The sequence below is a fragment of the Coniophora puteana genome, assembly GCF_000271625.1.
Source record: "Coniophora puteana RWD-64-598 SS2 unplaced genomic scaffold CONPUscaffold_6, whole genome shotgun sequence".
Classification (NCBI taxonomy): domain Eukaryota; kingdom Fungi; phylum Basidiomycota; class Agaricomycetes; order Boletales; family Coniophoraceae; genus Coniophora; species Coniophora puteana.
In genome coordinates this window covers 406,417-425,693 of record NW_006913058.1, presented here as the reverse complement: position 1 = coordinate 425,693, position 19,277 = coordinate 406,417, and the positions used below count along the sequence as shown (strand labels likewise).

Here is a 19,277-nt window from a genome sequence, read left to right as displayed (position 1 = left end):
CGTGCGGATTCGAGGGCGCGGGAGACGCGTAGTGGGAGGGCTTTAGTTCATGTCGTGGCTGAAGTCAGTCTCTACAGTGGTTGGAGAGTTTTGGAGGAGACGGCTTACTCTGCAGGAGATACAGTGCAGATGAACGCCTGGATCTGGCAATGTCCGCCCACCACTCGGCATCGTCCTGCGCGAGCCCGGCTTCGTGGAGGTATACGTCCAGGCTGAGCATATACAGCCCAAGCACGACCTTGCGCACGACGCTTGCATGCAGCGCACTTTCCAGCTCGTTCATCGGCCCCGCCCCCGCCACCTGCGCTTGGCTGTTCTGCTCATGGAAATGTTTTAGTGTGTCGATGGCGCGTGCTACGGCTTGCTCAGTGAATGGTGGTTGTAAGTCTTCTAAGACAGCATTGAGAGTTTGCTCTTTATCTGTGGGTGAGCGTGCTACAGGAGAGGCGCGGACGTCTGTAGTCTGGAGGAGATGGGAGGCAAAGTGGGTCGAGAAAGTGGAAGCCATAGTTGACGACTCCAGCGTTGCTCGTCATAGCGAGAACACCAGCACAGCCACCGTTTGGAGTGTCCACCTCAGGGGCTAATAGCGCTAAACCTCTGGCTCATTTCCCGCTATGATCATTGTCAACTCGTTCACCGACAAACTCAAGACAGCTTAAAGATGGAAGTCTCTCTCAAGGCACGGCCGGTGCCAATAGTCACGAGTATATAAAGTACGTGACCCTCGAAACTGTGTCCGCAGGCCTCCTAGATATGCCCCACTCCTTGAAGGAGCCGTTGCAGATAATCACCGGCACTGTATGTTCTATCCTTGTCTCCTGACTTCACCCTTAATAGCGCTTTCCATAGGAAATCGCGCTCGCAGCCATTGACACGGGGATACTCGTCCTCACCGTTCCCGGAGCCGATGGCGGTCTGCCCACAGTGGTGGCAAATGGAGGCCTATTCTTGGCGCTGGTAGCCCACATATTCTCAGGCGAGCCCTCCTGTCTACTCCCAGACACACACTGATGTCCAGCGCAACTGTCAAACCAGGTATTGTATCCTTCGCCGCAGCTTTGTCCCTACACAAGAGGTCCAGGGTGGCCGAGATCGAGACGCGAGTTCACGAAGGGCCACCGCCTGCCCAGATCGAAAACAGTGGACCTCAGAGCGTGCACATCGACAACGCCGTGAATGGGAGTATCATCACCGCCTCACCACCGGCGCCCACTGCGCCAGACGCAGGCCTTCACCGCGACCCCTCGAGGCGGTACATCGGTGCACCCTCGCATCAAAGCCCCCGAGTCTTGCGCGTCTACATCTTGTGCATCGCATCGACGTCTGTGGGCTTTATATTTGTGCTCATAAGTGTCCTCGTGCTCGTGTGGACGCTTCAGTCGTGCGGCATGAGCATATTCATATCAGCTGTCTTGGTGGTAGGCGTTTTGTCACTTGGCGCCGTACTTATCCCAGACAATGTCATAAGCATGGTGAGGGACAAGCTGAGTACGAGCACTAACAGTCAGAGCAAGAGGTTACAGGAACTTTCATTGGTGGTGATTACGAGGTGTCGGCAGGTGTATCGGCACACGGTTCACCTCGTCGCCAATTGTGTAATCAACACACGCCAGATTTTTGAGTATATTTTCGGTCGCCGAAATTGAAGACAATGTCCACAGTATCTAACGTATACCCCCTTAGTTTCAAGGAATCAACCAGACGTGCCGGTATTGCAGGGTGGAACTATTTAATGCCGTTGATGTCGTAGCCATGACTGAATATCTTAAACTTATTCACTAACACTCCTAATACCTACTGCACCAGATCTCACTATTTATCGTATCTAAATTATCGGACTCTCATGTAAATTCTAGCATGCATTCATGGAAGCAGCAATACGATCGATGACGTCCGCCTTAGCAATGGACATTAAAGTCGGAGCGACGGCAGATGACAAATAATCGAGTCGCATACATATCTGGTACGAGGTGGGCATGAGTAGAGCTGCTTTCCTACCGCTCTAAGTACCAGACCCAATCTCATGAACTCATCTCCTCATCCTCCCCACTCTTACCCTCCTCATCCTCAACAACCACGCCCGAACCAACCTGCGTCACCTCCCCGCTCTCCGCCTCCCACCTTGCCCGCATGACAACCCTAAACTCGACCATACGCTCCCCAATCAACTTGAGCAGCTGCGCCTGCTCCGCCGTCAGCGGCTTTCCCTCTGCACACACGCGATGGGGCGCGTCGAGCGTCGGCACGCCGCGCTTCATGACCGTGCCGAGGCCGAGCTTGCGCAGCTGCGGCTCCTCGTTGTGCGGGAACGGCTCGGGCGGGTCCGAGTGCACGCGCAGGACGGGCCCCGCGGGCAGCGTGACGGTGCGCGTCGCGAGGTTGCCCGCGCGCGCAAAGTCGGGCGGGTGGAAGTCGTCGAACCATTCGGTTACCTCCGAGGGCTCTGAGTCGGTGAAGAGGAGGCCGACTTGGCCTTTTATTTGCTGAGCGGGGTGGCGGGTGAGTGTGAGCGGGGGTGTGCAGTTATGTGGATGAGAACGTACCTTGGCGAGTTTGTGGAGACCTGGGCGGTGTTCCTCTTCGACGGTTGTGCCCAGTGCTTTGGCCATCACTGCACCCCGGCCAAAGAATATCCGTGCAGAGCTGACCGCAGCACAACCATCAGGAGAGAAAGAATTCACAAAGAACGAGCGAAACACACTCTTTCCACAGCTTCCGCACAGTTTTGAGGTATGCATTCCGCATAGCGCCGACCTCAAACAGCCAGCAGTACTTCCACTTTTCGATATTTTGCTGCACCTGGAGGACCGAGAAGCGTCAGTCAGCAAATGCAATAGCGCATTCTCGCTAAACAGCACACCTCCTCGATGAGCGTAGACTTGTCCTCTCTGGTCTTTTTAGCGACCTTGGTGAGGGACACTGCGGCATTCTGATATCAGTTACAGCTTCAATCGAGCTTGATGTGCCGTAAGACGAGTGCACTGACCGATCTTGGCACGTTTTGACCTGGGCATGGTGATATTTTACAGGCCGGTGTCTTGTCTACTGGGTGGGATGTGTCGGCCTAGAGTCGGTGTCCTTCTAGGGGACTTTTGAACGCTCGACCTGTGTCAGAGCGAGGAGCAGGTGGGGTATAGGGAGAGTAAAGCTAAGTTGTTGTTCGGGGACGCAGATAATTTCTTGCCCCTGCGATCGCATTATTCCCACGGGTATCGGTGCCCGGAGCGGGAAGATAACGAGATTGAAGCCAGATCTCTTGACTTTTCCTTTGTATCATTAGCATAATCTTGTACCACTAGAATGGTCGCTGCCGTTGTCGACGCCCAGCTGGACGCTCTCGAGGCCTCGTTGCTCAACACGAGCGGCAATGTCCCCCTCCACGACCGCTTCCGCTCCCTCTTCACCCTCAAGTCCTTCAAAAACGAAGACGCAGTGCGCATCATTGGAAAAGGTGTGTTTTCTCTGCTAATTGTCTACGCTATTATCCTTCTCATGTCTACGCGATGACCAGGCTTCGCCGATGACTCTGCCCTCCTCAAGCATGAGCTCGCCTACTGTCTCGGCCAGATGGGCCAGCCCTCCGCTCTCCCCATCCTCAACGCCGTCCTCGAGAACATGTCAGAGGACCCTATGGTCCGACACGAGGTCCGTTCCCCCCTCCCCTCCTTCATCTCTGCTTTCTCACTCACAAACATCGTCCTGCCCCTATTCCGTGCGATCAGGCCGCCGAAGCGATGGGCGCGCTCTCCGCTCAGTCGGCAATCCCAGTGCTCAAGGCGCACCTGAACGACCCGAACCGGAGCGTGCGCGAGACGTGCGAGATCGCGCTGGCCAAGATCGAATGGGACGCGTCCGATGAGGGCCAGCGCGTGCGCAGAACGCGTGAGGACCCCGAGTCGATACCGTGCGTCCTTCACCATTGGTCGCGTTGTCTTGAGGGTTACTGACTATTCCATACCATGCATGTCTATGCCATAGAACGTACACCTCGATCGACCCCGCACCAGCCACATCGACGCTCCTTGCGAGCAAGGCGCCCGCGGACACGTCCGACGTCGCGATCGCGGGCTTGCGCGCGGCGCTCCTGAACACCGAGCTGCCACTGTTCGAGCGATACCGCGCCATGTTCGCGCTGCGCGACATCGGCACGCCCGCCGCCGTCGACGCGCTCGCGTCCGGCTTCATGGACGACAGCGCTCTATTCAAGTGCGTCCTTCGCCTCCCTCGCTACGAAGCGCTAACGCTGTGCTGAACGACGGCACCCAGGCACGAAATCGCGTTCGTCTTTGGACAACTGCTCTCCGCGCACTCGGTGCCCGCGCTCATTAAGGTGCTTGAGGACGCGCGCGAGGAGGAGATGGTGCGCCACGAGGCGGCCGAGGCGCTCGGCGGGATCGGTACGCCTGAGGTGCGCCCGCATCTCGAGGAGTGGCTGCGCAGGGAGGACGCGCCGCGTGTTGTGCGCGAGAGCTGTCAGGTTGCGCTGGATATGTGGGAGGTGAGTCAATGGTTCAATATGTTGTGAGGAATCTGTTGATATCGGGATTGCAGTACGAGAACTCGGACCAGTTTCAGTATGCAAATGGGTTGGAGGGCGCCAAGACTGTGGAGGTTGCGTCGTGAGTCTCGAGTGTCGGATGCTGTGGACTTTTATTTGCTTTTATATTTTTAATATCACGGGTTCTGACGGAGGACTATGGATGCGCTTCTCGGTCAGCTGTGGATCGTGAGTTTCAGTTGACTGTGGTTTGAATCATGCACTGCTTGAAGTGCTGGAGATGGTCGAGCGATGGATGGTCGTGGTAGTGATGCGCAGTCAATCACGGTTGTACGCGACCCTGGTGCACCCGACGCGAAGCGCGAATATGCATATGCGTGACTTCGAAGCGCGCACGTGGTCTTGACTATCTCTGGAAGAATACTTCGATACTGGGCAGTTTAAAAAATAGTGATGACGATGAATTCAGGGTTTGATATCATACACGAAGTCCACATTGGTAGTTTGCTTTGAATTGAAGCACATTACAGTGTACAAAGCCAGAGAGCTCAAGTTTCAGATATGGCGAATAGTAGGCAAGTCATTGCTAGTAGGATGTCATCCTTGAAACTGGACCTTGCATCCTACAGCGGCCTAGCGGTTGCGAACCGCACTCCGGGGGGCACTCTCCTGGGCCGTCTGGGCACCTCGAACAAGAACGACTCCTTCCCCGGACGATCCAGCTGACACATCGCGCCTTCGATAACGCTAAAGCGTTCCTCGCCAGGCGGAATATCGTCTCCGGTGTAACCCCAGGCAGCTTCCCAGCTCTTGAGCTGGCCTGAACACAGCAACGTCAGACTCCCTAGCTCAGGAATAACGTTGACGACCCAGGCGTCAGGTGAGTTAACGGCTTCTTTCTTCGCGGTGTTGAAAAAGTCGAAGCCAAACTGAGCATCGTTCTCAAGGTCTGCGCTGAAGAATCGGATGGCCATATGGTCTGAATCGGGGATGTCGACAATCTGAACCCCTTCTGTGGCATCCGGTGGCGGTTTGATCTGTACAACAACCGGACGTCCGTAAACACCTTTATACGCGTGATAGACAAGCTGATAGTATGTGACGTACGCCTCGACATTTGGGTCCACCTTCTTGGTCCAGCATGGCATCCATCGTCGCGTGATGTTCGCGAATGGCTTCTTCGAATTCTTCTCCCTTGAGTCCCATTATGTTGCCATAGAGGTCAAGAAGTTCCTCTTCAGGACATATGAAGTCAGCCGCCTTTTCGGGGCCGAATCTGTCATACCAGTACTGCTCCCAGCGGTTACGAGGGACGAGCACTGAAGACGTGGAGGATTTAGCGGAAGCCGTCCGAGACGCGTCAACTTTTCTACGGGCTTTACTCTTCGTCCTGGTCTTGAGTCCTAAGTCTGACGATGCTGATAGGCGTAGAGCCTGTGAGAGAGATACTCAGTCCCTCAAGCACCAGGCTAGAAGTATAGTAGGCGAACCTTGGTTCTTTGATTGACGATTCGGGGCATGTAACTAGAGTGGCAGAGATAGGATTCAGGACAAGAGCTCCAAACGCGTTGTTTGGTTGTGAGTTGCATTATATCGGGTAATACGACTTCACGCGCACGGGTAGAACTCGCGATCGTGGGCAGCACCTTGATGAGGTCGAGCGTGTAGTGATTAATTTCATTTCAGCTGACAACCTTCGCTACCTATCCTTTGAGCTCAAATTACACATTAATATTGGCATGTCATACATTTGCATGTGAAACTTGGGCAACTGCAGTATTGTCGGCGGGAGTGGAAACGTTGGTCTAACAATGCACACAATTAGTGATTGAATGAGCACACATAATGAAAGTCCAAACCTTGTATTGAGCGAGCAGCTCAGCTCTTCTCTCGGCATTGGTTTTCTCTGTGCGAGGGTTCAGAAACTACATTGAATGTGAGGTCGTTGCACCTACGATGGTGTCGATACCACCTCGGCTCCTGGCCCTGGATGCCCAAGGACTTCTCTACTTCCTCTTTGAGCGGACCTGGCAGCCTCAGGTCGGCAACCTTTCCTTTGTGATAATACAGGACGTAGACGAGACATTCTGCAAGACTGCCATCATCCACATAAACAGTCTTAGTGCACCCCATGAACGCAAACTTGTTGTAGGCAGCAGACGCCACCGAGTCAGGATCATTATAATCCGACTCGTCAACCACGTTTCGCTGTTTGCGATAGATGTCAACATTGTCCTGAGTGAGGATATGCCCGTATATGCATGGCCCTTCACACATGTGAGGTGGCATGGCAGGGACAGGACTATCGGTGGCATGAGCGAGGGGGTGTGTAGGCACTGGTAGGTACTTGCCCGTACGGAGGAAACAGTCCTTCCGTGAAGAGATCGGCCATGGTGCTTGCACGCGAAGAAAGTGTTGGATGGCAAATGTGTTGGGTGGCGAACGTGCTAGACGGCGAGGTTACGACCTATAATTACGACCTGTTACGATGGTCCTTCTTATGAGGAACGATTATCTTCCATAAATTATAAAGTTCTGCCTACGGGAGACTACCAGGTAGTACTACACTGAGCTCCCAGGTTGGAGGAAAGTGTCACGGTGTTTTGCATTGTCCCGACGGACTGTACCGAGATATGCAACGCGCCGAACCCCGCAGCAAATTAACGTTGTTATCAGAATCGCAGCTCTCTGAACACTGAATAAATGGCCATAGCCTTGCGCAGTGGTGGATGGTCACCACGGAGAATTTCGATTGATGCGGAGGGGCAGTGAGCTAATGGACACGTAAAGGAGCGTATTGATACAACGCGATCGTTTATAAAGAGTGCGGGGTGGATTGGCTTCAATTATTGAAGATCTTTCTGATTCCGCCCCGTCGCGATGGCCTCGGACACTACACCAAATCCCCATTCCTCCATTTTCCTCGTCTCAGCCGCCCGCTCGAGCGCCCAATTTCTCCTCCAAAGTGATCTCCCTCCCCTTTCTTGCTTTCCCTCGACACACCCGCAGATCTGACGGTCTATTCATCCAGAGCTACGCCATGACCCCGCCCTCGTTCTCCCCAAGCCTCCTTCAGAAGCCCAATCAAACGGCTCAGAACTGACTCAGAGCGCACCAGGACACACAGTGCCGTGGACGATCACGAACAAGTACTACACCGCCGACGTCTCCGTGCGCGTGCACGACCTCCCCACGTGTCCGACCGAGCGCAGGGGCGTGCCCGCGCTCGTGTACGTCTGGGCGCACGGCGAGGTGCGTTCGTTTTGTGCTGGCTCGAGTCGAGGGCGGGGTTGAGCTCACGCGTAGCTGTTTTATATGTTTTATAGCCCTACAGAGCACAGGTGACGCAGCTCGCGAAGCGCTTGTATGCGGACGACTTTGAGGTCGCGCTCGCTGTGCGTGTGCCCCGGAACGCTGGCTTTGGCTCTGGTTCTGCGTCTAGTGATGCCTCAAAACTCGACGATACCACAGGTCCGCCGCCGCCGCCGTTATCTCCATCGGCGCCTGGACCGAGCCTTATAGGCGTAGAATTGGACGAGGACGAGGACATCGACGCGTACCTCGTCGAGAATGGGTTCGAGTTCGTCGATGTGCGCGAGGAGAGCCTCGGCGCTGAGAATCAGGATCGGGATACGGACGACGGTGCGGGCGGACGACATGGTGCGCCCAATTTTATTCCCCTTCTCCCAAGACACGATCGTGCTGATGCAGAAAACCGTCATCGCCTGTCGAGCAGACATCCCGGGCCTCGGACGCGTCGTTGACGCGCTCAGCACGATCATGTGGCCCTCGCTCGTGCGCGTCGACAGGCCCGCGCGGCTCAGCACGTGGGCGCCGCGCTTGCCCCGCAATGCCAATGTGAACGTGGGCGGTACTGCCGATGACCACAATGGGGAGGGGGACGATGAAGAAGGCTCTATGGCGGACCTAGACGACCTCAGCGGGCTCGTGCGGCCCCCAGCGGACCCGCACACGCGGCATGCGCAGATGGCCCGCGAGCTCGCGGCGCTCGAGCGCTGGTTGGACGACGGGATGTCGGATTCGTCTGCGGAAGGCGGCGGCGACGGCGGCGGTCACGCTCACGCTCGAGACGCGGAGGACAAGGTACCGATCTCGCTCAGCAAAGAGCTCTTCGTCGATCCGCGCGCGCGGGAGTCAACAGCCGCGGCGGAATTCGTCGACTCGCCCGTGGCGACCGGGTTCGACGACGATTTTACGGTATTCGTCTCCGCACCCCCGTCTGGCGAGGCTGGAGCTGCGACGTTGTCTCTGCCAGTATCGGCGCGAACGTGGCAGGAGGGAGAGGGCTCGTCGCGTCTGCGAGCGGACAGCATGGCGCTGGGCATGGGCGCAGTGGAGGCACACTCGCCCCGGCGGAGGCTTGGCTCGTCCGCGAGCTTCGGGTCGACGTTTAGCTTCAATGAAGAGGATGATCGTGAGCGCGAGCGTGATTCCGCAAGAGGCGAAGGCGAAGGTGAAGATGGCAGCGGGCGGTCGACGCCGGCACAGGACGACGCGCACCTTACGCCTCATCATTCGAGCGGGGTGGCGTACCATTCCCTTGGATCTGTATCGGATTTCGGCGCAGGCGATGGCGAGGACGAAGATCTGCCATCGCAAGCGGAGATCGCGCAGACCGCACAGCGGATATTTGGTCGCGATGCTGGCCAACTGCAGTCGACCAAATCACCCAGTACCAACATCACGGCTAGTGGCACTTCAGACGTGTTCAAAGCGCGTTCACCAGCAACGTCAGACGCGACGGACTCCGATGCAGCGCCGGCCGAACTGGAGGCGTTCGACCTACAGAGCGTGTTCGGTGCGCTGCAGGGCCTCAAGGAGGAGATATCGCTGATGCCGGATGACGCTGAGCGGCGGCGGGCGGCGGCGAGGGTTGCGTTGGGGCTGGTGTATGGGATGGGGGAGGAGTAATGGCTTCATGCACATATGGTTTTTACTTCTTGTTGTGTCCCTGGACGTCTGTTCTTTCTTTCGAATTACTTCACGATTAATTGTCTTTCAATTTTTGACTTTTATACCTAGCAAACTGCTGAGGCAGACGAGGAATGTCCGATTGAACACAAGTCATCCGATCACTGCTTGCACTAGCAAGACAGATATGTTTCACGCCAATTTATACAAAACGCAAGGAGATAAACATATGCATCAGCCTTGAGCAGCTTACAAAGTCCCACAAAGTAAATGAAGTACCCTCACATGTACAGGGCAAGTATTAGCGTGATTGTATGCGATGGTAATACACAATGATATGCTGCGATGCAATGTTACTTCGTCTGACCGTCTAAGTATCCGATTACAATCAAGGGTGGACCGAGTCCTCCTCTAGCATAGCGCCCTGCACGGCGCTCTTCTTCACCCGACCCGTCTCTTCGTAGCCGAGAACGCCCATCTGCATGGGCTCGCGCTCATAGGCACCTTCCTTCTTGCCCAGGTTGTCAGAGTTGGTGAACTCGCTTGGATGGTTCTATATAGAAGAGATCGCGTAAATTATCAATGAAGGCGATGGCGAGGCAGAGGTTAGGGGCTCACGTTGGGCGGGTTCTTCAGGAAGTCCTCGTGGATGTCGTGGTCCGTGGTCTCAGGACGGCCGACGGTCTGGAACGTCTTCTTGAACTGGTCGTCGGTGGTCTTGTTAGGGCCGCGGTGGGCAAGGTCCTTTTCCATGGCGTGTCGGTTGGGGTAACCTTCAGGGGCAGACGACATGATGATAGAGACGATAAATGGAGTTCGTTAAAGGTACAAAAGGTGATACAGATGCGAGTGAGTTGGTGAGTTTGGCTTGAGTGAGGAAACATAGAGGAAATGGGCGAGGTTATATATATATGTGAGGTGGGGAGAGACCAGAGGAGAACGTCAGAGTGATGTCAGAGGGCGCATCGCAGTTTCCAACGTCTGGAGCTGGCGCCGTGCTTCCGTGGGTCGGCGAGCGTCGGCCGTGGAAAAACACAGACCCGCCAAGTTTTGATGGCGCCAGCAGGCTAGCCGACAGCACGCAGGTTCAAGTTGAAGTTGGAGTCGAGAGGTCCACAGTAGCACCAGCCCAGCGCCAACCCAGCCATAGCGATAGCGATGGTGTGCTTCAAGTATGTCCGAGACGCGCTCACGTCTTCCAAGCCACATCAGGTCGTGGCCGTGGCAAATCCCGAGACCGCGTCTCTGTTCCCACCGACGATGAGCTCCCGCAAGCAAGCACCCGACGTCGCCTTCTCAGACGCTGTATCTGCCTTCAACAGGGCAGTAACCACCATCGTAGGCATCTTCTTTTTGCTTGTCGGATTTAGCCTCATTCTGATCCGCATATCCTCCAGGTTAACAACGCCCAGGAGCAGGCTCGCGCCGAAGTGTCCGAGGCCACCGCCGAGGCGCGTCAGGCGCGCCGCGAGCGCGACGATGCCCTCAAGAGCCTGACTGTAAGCAAAAAGCAGGAGGCCACGTGGAAGCAGGAGGCGACGAACTGGAAGTCATCTGTATGTTCTCCTTACTTTGGACGCATACACCCATATCTAACCCCTGGGCGCTAGCTCGAGAAAGCCGAGCTCAAGGCAAGTGTGGCGTCACCTGTTGTTTTGCTCCCTCCTCATATTTTATTGCAGATAAAGCATCGAGAGGAAACGATTATCGAACTCCGCGAAGACGCCTCCCGCTGGAAAGAACAATGCCTTCGGCTAGAAGAGACATCCATCAGCTGGAAAGAGCAGTTCCTCCGCGTCGAGGCCGAGCGCGCGCGCCTCGCCGCACGCGTAGAGCAGCTCGTGGCGGACCTCGCGCATGCGGGCGCCGCGCCTTATACGCCCAACATCCGGCACGCCGATCTCCCCGCCGCGTCTGCTTCATCCTCGAAGACCGTCTCTCGCCCGCCGCTGTACGAGTCTGCGAGTCCCCCGCCCGAAAGCGGCCTGTCGAAGCGTGGAACGGCCAAGGCAAAGTCGAAGTCGAACGCTGCCTCGAAGTCGTCGCGTGCACCGAAGTCGTCCCGCCAGCAAGCGGACCCGCCTGGCCAACTTCCTACACCGACGAGCGAGTACCATAGCGGTACAAAACGCAGTGCAAAGCCCACCCAAATTAGAGATGATGAAGACGACGAAGACGATGAGACCTCGGCTCTGCTGGAGGAGAGCGAACGCAGGCCTCGATCGACCGTCATACGCCGCGTACACGCCGTCGTCTCGGTGCCCGTCAAGGAGGAAGAGCTCGACGAGGACGAAATTGAAATCCCGATACTCCCCTCGACCTCAACATCAGCATCAGCGGGCCCTTCGATATCGCACATCTCGAGAACCTGGAAAACCGCCTCGTCAAGTACCACGCACGTCAGCGCGAGCGCGCCTTCGTCGTCTTCCAAGGGCCAGAGTCAAAAGACGGCGAACAAGTCTGCCACAAACGCGAGTAGCGCCAGCGTTAACGCATCGTCGACCTCGTCGTCCAAGGCGCGAAAAACCGCACCGATAACCACATCTGGCGCCAGCGCGTCCGCCCGTAAAGCAGCGCCGAAGCGTCTGTACGTGGAGGTCGACTCCGACAGCGAAGGCGAGGAACAACAGGAGTCCTCGGGCGATGAATATCACGAGGGCTCGGATGAGGACGAGCTCAATATGCGAGCGGAGGTGCGTTTTCTTACTTTTACACATCACGAAAGCTAAATTAACTCGTTCGTTGAAGCAGCCAAATCATAAAGCGATATACGCCTCCCAGCCCGTCAAGACCCGAAGACTCGCCCCCACGGCCACGTCTGTGCCCGTGTCCGCGCGGTCCGCCGGCCCCGCGAAGAAGGCGAAGACGACGGCGGCAAGCACCAGTCGGCGGAAGACTCTACCAGCCAAGTCGGCGCGGTCATAGCTTGCGCTAGACGCGTCGGCACTTTACGGTACTTAAATTATTTCGCTATCACGCCTACGTTTCGGATTCCTGCCTGATTTCAGGGTTCTTTCTTGTCGTTTATCATCTCTTCGTTAAAGTCTTCCATCTCATGTACCCGGAGACACTGTATTTCTACCGATCTGTGGAGAGCTAACATCTTATCGCGCCATCCCGCCTCTACGTGTGTCCTGTACATAAATTTAACTTCTTTGGCGCGTTCACCTTATTTATTCGCGATCTCAGACGTAGAGCGCACATTGCCGGAGGCAAACTTGTAAACTGATATTGCTACAGGGGGATTACACGAGAATCGATTCTTCTGCGGTTCGGTTGCTTTATTTACTCCCGACGAACTGGTCGAACCACCTGAACACCTCGTAGTGCCACTTCAAACTGTCGCCAGTGAATCAGCACCATGATGCAGCCTTCTTCGAAACACCAGGTAGGTTAGAACTCACCTGTTACCCTGCTTGAGCACCCAGTGGTTCTCGTCGGGGAAGATCACCAGGCGGGTGGTGATGCCGAGCCTGGATCATCGCACGAGGAGAATCAGACAGAGCAGCTGGTGGAGCGGGAGGAATGTGATACGCACTGCTGGAGGGTATGGAAGACGCCGATGCTCTCCGTCTCGGGCAGCCGGTAGTCTTTGCTCCCGTGGATGAGCAGCTGCGGCGTCGACCACTTCTCGATGTGGTTCGCCGGGGAGTACCTAGAGCGGGATCGCAATTGCATAAATTATAATGTCATGAGATATGAGGCACCACACATACTTTTCAATCAACTTCTTCGTCTGCGGGTCCCATGGCCTGCCGGACCAGTCGTGGTTGAACTGCGGAAAGCGATAAATTCTTCGGCTTTGCAGAAGAAATCTAAAAAACGGGTAACTTACGAAGAAGAGCTCATCGGTTGAGTAGCCGTTGTACTGGGCGTCGAACACCTGCGCGAGGTGTCAGTTACGAACACGATAGCAAGAGCAGAGGGCTTACACCGTCGTGGCAGACCAGCGCTTTGAAGTTGAATCCGAAGTCGGGGTTGCTTTGGATCCAGCTGTAATAAGTGAGCCACCTGCATGAACCGACCAAATATTTGGCCAACATACTTGATGGCGTAGCCGCCCCAACTGGCACCGGCAGCGACAGCACGGTCGGGATCAATCTTCAGAAGGCGTCAGTAAACCTTGTCTTCGCGAATACTATATTTCAGGCAATGCACCTGAGGATAGTTGTCGAGAATGTACTGCCAGCCCTTACGGAGATCGACGAAGGGCTTTCCTCCCCAGTCGCCCGTGATAGCGTCGGTCAAGTCTATTGGTAAGAAACTCAGCGGTTTCAACGGCAGTTGAGATTCTTTTACTTACTCTGCCCAAAAGTCGTCGATCCGGACGGATTAATGGCGACAACGAAGTATCCCTGGTTTGTAAACACTATTGCACGCCTCAGCATCCATCTCATTCCACTTATGCCACTGATGCCACAAACTGCCGCTCACCGTTGGGGTTCCACCTCGTCGACCACTGGTCCTGCCATGCGCTCTGCGGGCCGCCGTGAATAAGCAACAGCGGCGCCCATTTCTTCTTGTCCTCCTTGGCAAAGCCCTCCGGCTTGAGAATCCATCCCTGGATCTCGACGTCGTCCGCACCCTTGAACCGGAAGTCTTCGCCCGGCGCGAGATACTTGCCCTGCAGGCCCTCCGCCGCGTGGCTCGTCAGGCGCTCGACCTCGGCCTGCACCACAGTGGGAGACGCGGACGACTGCTGCCGGATCATGTCCTCGACGCTGTCCAGCTTGCGGATGATATACGCGTCGTTGGGCCCGAGGTAGGAGGACTGGCTGAAGAGGGCGCGGTTGCCGGGGAGGATCTGCAGGCCGGACGCGGCGCCAGACTGCGTGAGCGCGCGAGGCGTGAAGTGAATGGAGAGATCGGGGTGCGTTGTCGATGTGCTCGGTGTCTCGGGGAGAGGAACCGTGAGGATCTTGACGCGCGCTTCGTCGCCGGCAGTCAGGTAGAGGAAGTCGCCTTGTTCAGAGAACTAGACAGGTAATCAAGAAATTATGGCTCCACAACCGACCCAAGGGGATAAAACCTACAGCAAGACTATCTGCCGACCTATCCCAAGATTGAGTAAGCGTGTAGCGGACGTTCTTGGTGAGGTCGAAGATGACAATCTTCGCTCTGTCAAGCAAGTATAAGAGAATTATATATTACTTCGCACGCTCGCTTTTGTCACGCACTTGTCCGTTTCGTAGCCATCCTCGTCAAGTTCAGTCCAGGCAATCTTGTCGCCCTGCTTGTTGAATACGGGACTATGGGTCGCGCCTTGCTTGCCTGAGGTCAACTCGGTGACCTTTGAGCCGTCGAAAGGAACGATGTAGACCTGGAACACGTAGAACGTTATATTACCGGTTATAAACATAGCTGAGCAAGCATACATTCTGTTTGGTGTGGACCGCTTGAGGGAGCTCAGGATCCTTGGTCGTGTAGACTATATGCGTGCTCGACACGTCGAAGTCGTCTGTACCACCGAATGGCTCAACAGGAGAGCTCTACGAAGCCGAGTCGTGAGAATACGGAAGCGATGGACGACAACTAAGACTAACGTGCGGGGTGTTTTTGAGCGCATTAATGAACTCGGTACCCATCACCCACGTCTCACCATCCTTCGCGAGCGACACGCTGAACAGTGACAGGTGCGTTGGCCCAACCCAATGGTCCCAGTGTCTCTCAAAAGTCTCATCATATACGAGCGCGGTGTTGCCTCGCTCTTCGTATGCCTTGTCCTGTTTGGCCACCGTTTTGAGGTCTCCATCGGCGTGGACGTACGCGGAGAAGACGACGCGTCCCGCCTTGCCAACATAGCGGAAGTTGGTCGCGGTCGTGACGGGGAAGGATCCCACCACCTGAGCTTGGCCAGCGGTGAACTTGTCGCCGAAGGAGGTGAGCGGGATGACGCGGACGTCCTGGCGTTTCGCGTCGTCCGCGCCAGCCTCAACGATGTGAGCGAGAGTGCGGTCATCGAGCCAGAAAGCTTCGCCACCGTCAGGGAGAGGGATGGAGAGGGATGCTTGGCCAGCCTCGAGACCAATAACGGCAAGAGATTTCACGTTCCTGGTGCAGAATGACGGCGAGAATGAGTATATAGGTTGAGCAGGTCAAGCGGTGATAGGGGCTTTGTAGCGGATCCACTTACTTTTTGTCCGCAAAAGAGTACTTGCTGATCGGGACAATCGCAAGGTCGCCCGATGGGTTGGCCACAGCGGCGCCGGACCGTGGCAGCTCCAGCATGTCCTTGGGGGACAGGACGCTGCCACCTTCTCTGAACGCGAATTCCTGGGCAGGCATGCTGGGCGTGCTAGACGAAGTGTCGGGGACGTGGAAAGGGTCCTGTGCTGCAAGCGCAAGCCCAAAGAAGAGAGAAAGAGAAACCGCCGTGGGCAGTCGCATGGCGATAATCTACTGGGGCGAAGAACCCTGTAACTCTGTAAATGGGGCTTGCAGGACAGGCAGCTGTGGGCGTTATCCAACAATTTATTCGCGTGCTCTTCCCCGCACTCGTGACTCAGGCTGATATAGCTGTCAACTCTCCGCATGGTCAAGGGACACACCATGAGATCCAACTCGAAGAAACCACACGGTCACTATCGATTCACCACCTTATAAACTATTCGAGAATACAAGGTTTATACCCGAGAAAGACCTTCACTTGTTGAGCTATACCTTCTGTTCTAAAATACTAAGAATAATCTGAGTCTCCAATACAAGGTGCAAAAATCAACTCGTTAGCTTTCGTCACATCAGCCTGAGAGCTACGTTATTCAAGGGCCGATCCCAAGGTCGATTGCTATTCCTCATGCCGATGCGGCCACGCCATTCTACTTGCTTCCGACGAACTGGTCGAACCACCTAAACAGCTCGTCATACCATCTCAAGCTGACACAAGAACGAGTCAACCACGAATAACAAATGCAAGTCGAAGTTGAACATACCAGTTTTCATCTTTTTCGATTACATGATTATCGTCAGGGAATATCACCAATCGTGTAGGTATGCCGCGCCTATGAATTGTAGATCGGTCAGCGGACGAGAATAGCACAGAAGTAATAAAGGGACACACTGCAGGAGGGTATGGAAGGCTGCAATACTTTCCGTCTCTGGCACACAATAGTCTTTGCTCCCGTGGATGAGCAGCTGCGGCGTCGACCATTTATCAGTATAATTGGCGGGATTGTACCTAGGAGAAATCGACAATGAGTTCTAATGCTGCAGAGTGATATTATGCAGGACATACTTGGCGAACAATTTCTGTGCTTCTGGGTCCCATGGCCGACCCCGCCAGTCGTGATTGAACTGGAAATGGTCCGTCAGCCGATGAGAACACGGGCATTTTGTATAAATAGGATGAAATTAAATCAGACTGACGAAGAAGAGTTCATGCGTGGTATAAGCACTATATCTTACGTCGAATATCTGTCAATGCTCTGAATTAATATCGCACATACGAGGAAGGAAAAGGGCTGCTTTACACCGGAGTGGCTCATCAAGGCTTTAAAGCCGAACCCAAAGTCTGGGTTGCTCTGAATCCAGCTGTAAACTGTGTTAGCTTTGTCATGCAGAAAATGTCTCAGAGCAGACGAACTTGATGGCATAGCCCGCCCAACTACCACCAATAGCAACAGCACGGCCGGGGTCGATCTGGCAAAGTAAAATTCATCCAACATTGCATCCCCGAGATCAGCAACATAGAGACATACTTGAGGATAATTGTCCAAAACGTACTGCCACCCTTTCCGGAGGTCGATGAAGGGCTTTCCACCCCAATCGCCAGTAATTGCATCAACCAGGTCTGCGCATTCATTCCTCATTGGTAGGATTAATCGCAGTCGGCTAAATTCGCTTACTCTGCCCAAAAGTTGTGGACCCCGTCGGGTTAATGGCAACAACGAAGTAACCATGGTTTGCGAGCACTGAATTCATCAGTTCAAAAAGTGACGCTCCAACCTGAACTCTTGGACAGCCGCTTACCGCTGTGGTTCCATGTCGACAACCACTGGTCCTGCCACGCCCACTGTGGCCCACCGTGGATAGACAACAGCGGTACCCATTTCTTTCTGTCCTCTTGGTCAAAGCCTTGAGGCTTGAAAATCCACCCCTGGATCTCGACGTCGTCTGCTCCCTTGAACCTGAACTCCTCGGCATGTGGGAGGTACTTGCCCTGCAGGCTCTGCGCCGAGTGGTTCGTCAGGCGTTCTAACTCGACTTGTACCGGAGCAGGTGCAGCTGATGATTGTTGGCGAATGGTGTCTTCGATGAGGTCTAATTTGCGGATGACGTATGTGTCATTAGGCCCAAGGAAAGAGGTCTTGCTGAATAGAGCGCGGTTCCCTGGAAGGATATGGAGATCGGAAACAAAGCCTGTGTGAGTTAGCGCACGGGGCGTAAAGTGCGCGGAGAGCTCGGGATGAGTCGTTGATGCGCCCGGCGTCTCTGGAAGGCGGACCGCGAAGACCTTCACGCGAGCATCGTCGCCAGCGATCATGTAAAGAAAATCACCTTGCTCCGAGAACTGAAAATACAAACGTTGAATATACCGTACTCTAATCTCGCACAAACAAAGCATACCACGAGACTGCTAGGCGACCGATCCCATGCTTGAGTAAGTGTGTACCGCACATTCTTGGTGAGGTCGTAGATGACAACCCTCATCCTATAAAGCATATGTGAGCACGTGCGAACCATACCGTATACCAAAGAACACACCTCGCGCTCTCGTATCCATCCTCATCATTTTCCACCCAAGCAACCTTGTCGGCCACCTTGTTGAACACGGGACTTAAGGCTGCGCCTTGTTCGCCAGAGGTTAACTCGGTGACTTTCGAACCATCGAAGGGAACCATGTATATCTGCAATGTTACGCGGAATGAGAAGCAAGCCTATGCGACGGTGAACGTTGGGAGTCGTACGTTCTGCTTGGTGTGCATCGCCTTGGGAAGGTCAGGATCCTTGCATGTATAGATAATATGCGTGTCCGACACGTCAAAGTCGCCAGCGCCGCCACTGGGAGAGCTCTAGGAAGCCGTCTCGATGAGTAAGCGATGCACTGTATTGTAGGGTCATGGCTTACATGGCGTAAATTCTTGAGAGCGTTGGTGAACTCAGTGCCCATCGCCCAAGCATCACCCTCCTTCGTAAGCTGCACGCTGAACAGTGACTGATGTGTTGGTCCGACCCAGTGGTCCCAGTGCCTCGCGAACGTCTCGTCATACACCAAAGCAGTGCTCCCTTGCTCTTCGTATGCTTTGTCCTGCTTGACTACCGTCTTAAGGTCCCCATCTGCGTACACATGTGCCGAGAATATGAGGCGGCCTGCTTGGGCAGCGTAGCGGAAGTTTCCCGCTGTTTGGACAGGGAAAGGGCCTATCACATGGGCTTCACCGAGTGTGAACTTTGCGTCGAGCGAGGCAATCGGGATGGCACGAAGTTCCTGGTATTTCGCGCCTTCTTCACCACATCAGGAAAAACCTCAAACCCGAAAACTTGCGAAAACAGCGAATTTCTCAGGAATTCTCTGTATTTCTCTCGCGACTGCAGTTTTTTTGGCGTCTTTCGAAACAGGGTGCTATAAGTAAATCTAGTACTACTAGTACTGGTAATAACTGATTATTCGGAGTGTATACTGAAGTATGTGTGCATATCTTTGAAGCTATTCACATAAAAGACAGTGCACCTCTCCAAAACATTGTCAGTAGACCAATCTGAGGGCACAGAGCGCCCCCATTTGGGTAAAAGATGAACACTCCGTATTACATTGGTTATGGGGACAACAGACGTTTGCCTTTCCCCGTTCCTAACATCACGTTCAACCCGCTGGAGGCCAGAGTCGGCGTCGGGCTGCGCTGAGAAC

The 19,277-nt window shown here is 54.8% G+C and overlaps 9 protein-coding genes across 9 annotated transcripts; 4 read left to right on the top strand and 5 right to left on the bottom strand.

Moving 5' to 3' along the window:
• The first annotated feature begins 763 nt into the window (after positions 1–763).
• Positions 764–1,857, top strand: CONPUDRAFT_137128 (uncharacterized protein). The gene is made up of 2 exons (XM_007770263.1): positions 764–801; positions 853–1,857. The coding sequence occupies exon 2, from the start codon at positions 1,014–1,016 to the stop codon at positions 1,647–1,649; it is 636 nt and encodes a 211-aa protein (XP_007768453.1). The 5' UTR covers positions 764–801; positions 853–1,013; the 3' UTR covers positions 1,650–1,857.
• On the bottom strand, positions 1,824–3,122 carry CONPUDRAFT_123878 (uncharacterized protein). The gene is made up of 5 exons (XM_007770262.1): positions 2,990–3,122; positions 2,864–2,922; positions 2,705–2,802; positions 2,547–2,646; positions 1,824–2,486 (listed from the first exon to the last, which is right to left on the bottom strand). The coding sequence occupies exons 1-5, from the start codon at positions 3,015–3,017 to the stop codon at positions 2,025–2,027; spliced, it is 747 nt and encodes a 248-aa protein (XP_007768452.1). The 5' UTR covers positions 3,018–3,122; the 3' UTR covers positions 1,824–2,024.
• A 181-nt stretch (positions 3,123–3,303) lies between these two features.
• On the top strand, positions 3,304–4,851 carry CONPUDRAFT_123875 (Deoxyhypusine hydroxylase; the record flags this gene model as incomplete). The annotated part of the gene is made up of 6 exons (XM_007770261.1): positions 3,304–3,454; positions 3,515–3,648; positions 3,726–3,907; positions 3,982–4,209; positions 4,270–4,501; positions 4,555–4,851. 6 exons carry the CDS (start codon positions 3,304–3,306, stop codon positions 4,624–4,626), a joined length of 999 nt encoding a protein of 332 aa, XP_007768451.1. The 3' UTR covers positions 4,627–4,851.
• A 1,392-nt stretch (positions 4,852–6,243) lies between these two features.
• On the bottom strand, positions 6,244–6,893 carry CONPUDRAFT_90076 (uncharacterized protein; the record flags this gene model as incomplete). The annotated part of the gene is made up of 4 exons (XM_007770260.1): positions 6,244–6,306; positions 6,361–6,407; positions 6,457–6,803; positions 6,853–6,893. The coding sequence occupies 4 exons, from the start codon at positions 6,891–6,893 to the stop codon at positions 6,244–6,246; spliced, it is 498 nt and encodes a 165-aa protein (XP_007768450.1).
• A 488-nt stretch (positions 6,894–7,381) lies between these two features.
• On the top strand, positions 7,382–9,530 carry CONPUDRAFT_165241 (uncharacterized protein; the record flags this gene model as incomplete). The annotated part of the gene is made up of 4 exons (XM_007770259.1): positions 7,382–7,466; positions 7,533–7,753; positions 7,828–8,161; positions 8,238–9,530. The coding sequence occupies 4 exons, from the start codon at positions 7,382–7,384 to the stop codon at positions 9,431–9,433; spliced, it is 1,836 nt and encodes a 611-aa protein (XP_007768449.1). The 3' UTR covers positions 9,434–9,530.
• Positions 9,531–9,821: 291 nt separating this feature from the next.
• On the bottom strand, positions 9,822–10,186 carry CONPUDRAFT_56150 (uncharacterized protein; the record flags this gene model as incomplete). Its single annotated transcript, XM_007770059.1, has 2 exons — positions 9,822–9,986; positions 10,052–10,186. 2 exons carry the CDS (start codon positions 10,184–10,186, stop codon positions 9,822–9,824), a joined length of 300 nt encoding a protein of 99 aa, XP_007768249.1.
• A 475-nt stretch (positions 10,187–10,661) lies between these two features.
• CONPUDRAFT_82099 (uncharacterized protein) lies at positions 10,662–12,555 on the top strand. The gene is made up of 5 exons (XM_007770258.1): positions 10,662–10,771; positions 10,831–10,989; positions 11,044–11,064; positions 11,116–12,126; positions 12,185–12,555. The coding sequence occupies exons 1-5, from the start codon at positions 10,694–10,696 to the stop codon at positions 12,356–12,358; spliced, it is 1,443 nt and encodes a 480-aa protein (XP_007768448.1). The 5' UTR covers positions 10,662–10,693; the 3' UTR covers positions 12,359–12,555.
• Positions 12,556–12,714: 159 nt separating this feature from the next.
• Positions 12,715–15,718, bottom strand: CONPUDRAFT_56583 (alpha beta-hydrolase; the record flags this gene model as incomplete). The annotated part of the gene is made up of 15 exons (XM_007770090.1): positions 12,715–12,772; positions 12,838–12,906; positions 12,972–13,088; positions 13,150–13,208; positions 13,269–13,316; positions 13,366–13,426; positions 13,479–13,534; positions 13,592–13,683; positions 13,737–13,802; positions 13,868–14,408; positions 14,467–14,551; positions 14,611–14,753; positions 14,809–14,922; positions 14,977–15,484; positions 15,567–15,718. The coding sequence occupies 15 exons, from the start codon at positions 15,716–15,718 to the stop codon at positions 12,715–12,717; spliced, it is 2,169 nt and encodes a 722-aa protein (XP_007768280.1).
• A 530-nt stretch (positions 15,719–16,248) lies between these two features.
• On the bottom strand, positions 16,249–19,113 carry CONPUDRAFT_153554 (alpha beta-hydrolase; the record flags this gene model as incomplete). The annotated part of the gene is made up of 14 exons (XM_007770257.1): positions 16,249–16,306; positions 16,363–16,431; positions 16,491–16,607; positions 16,665–16,723; positions 16,876–16,960; positions 17,013–17,068; positions 17,128–17,219; positions 17,275–17,340; positions 17,399–17,939; positions 17,996–18,080; positions 18,134–18,276; positions 18,337–18,441; positions 18,498–18,874; positions 19,101–19,113. The coding sequence occupies 14 exons, from the start codon at positions 19,111–19,113 to the stop codon at positions 16,249–16,251; spliced, it is 1,866 nt and encodes a 621-aa protein (XP_007768447.1).
• Positions 19,114–19,277: the final 164 nt, after the last annotated feature.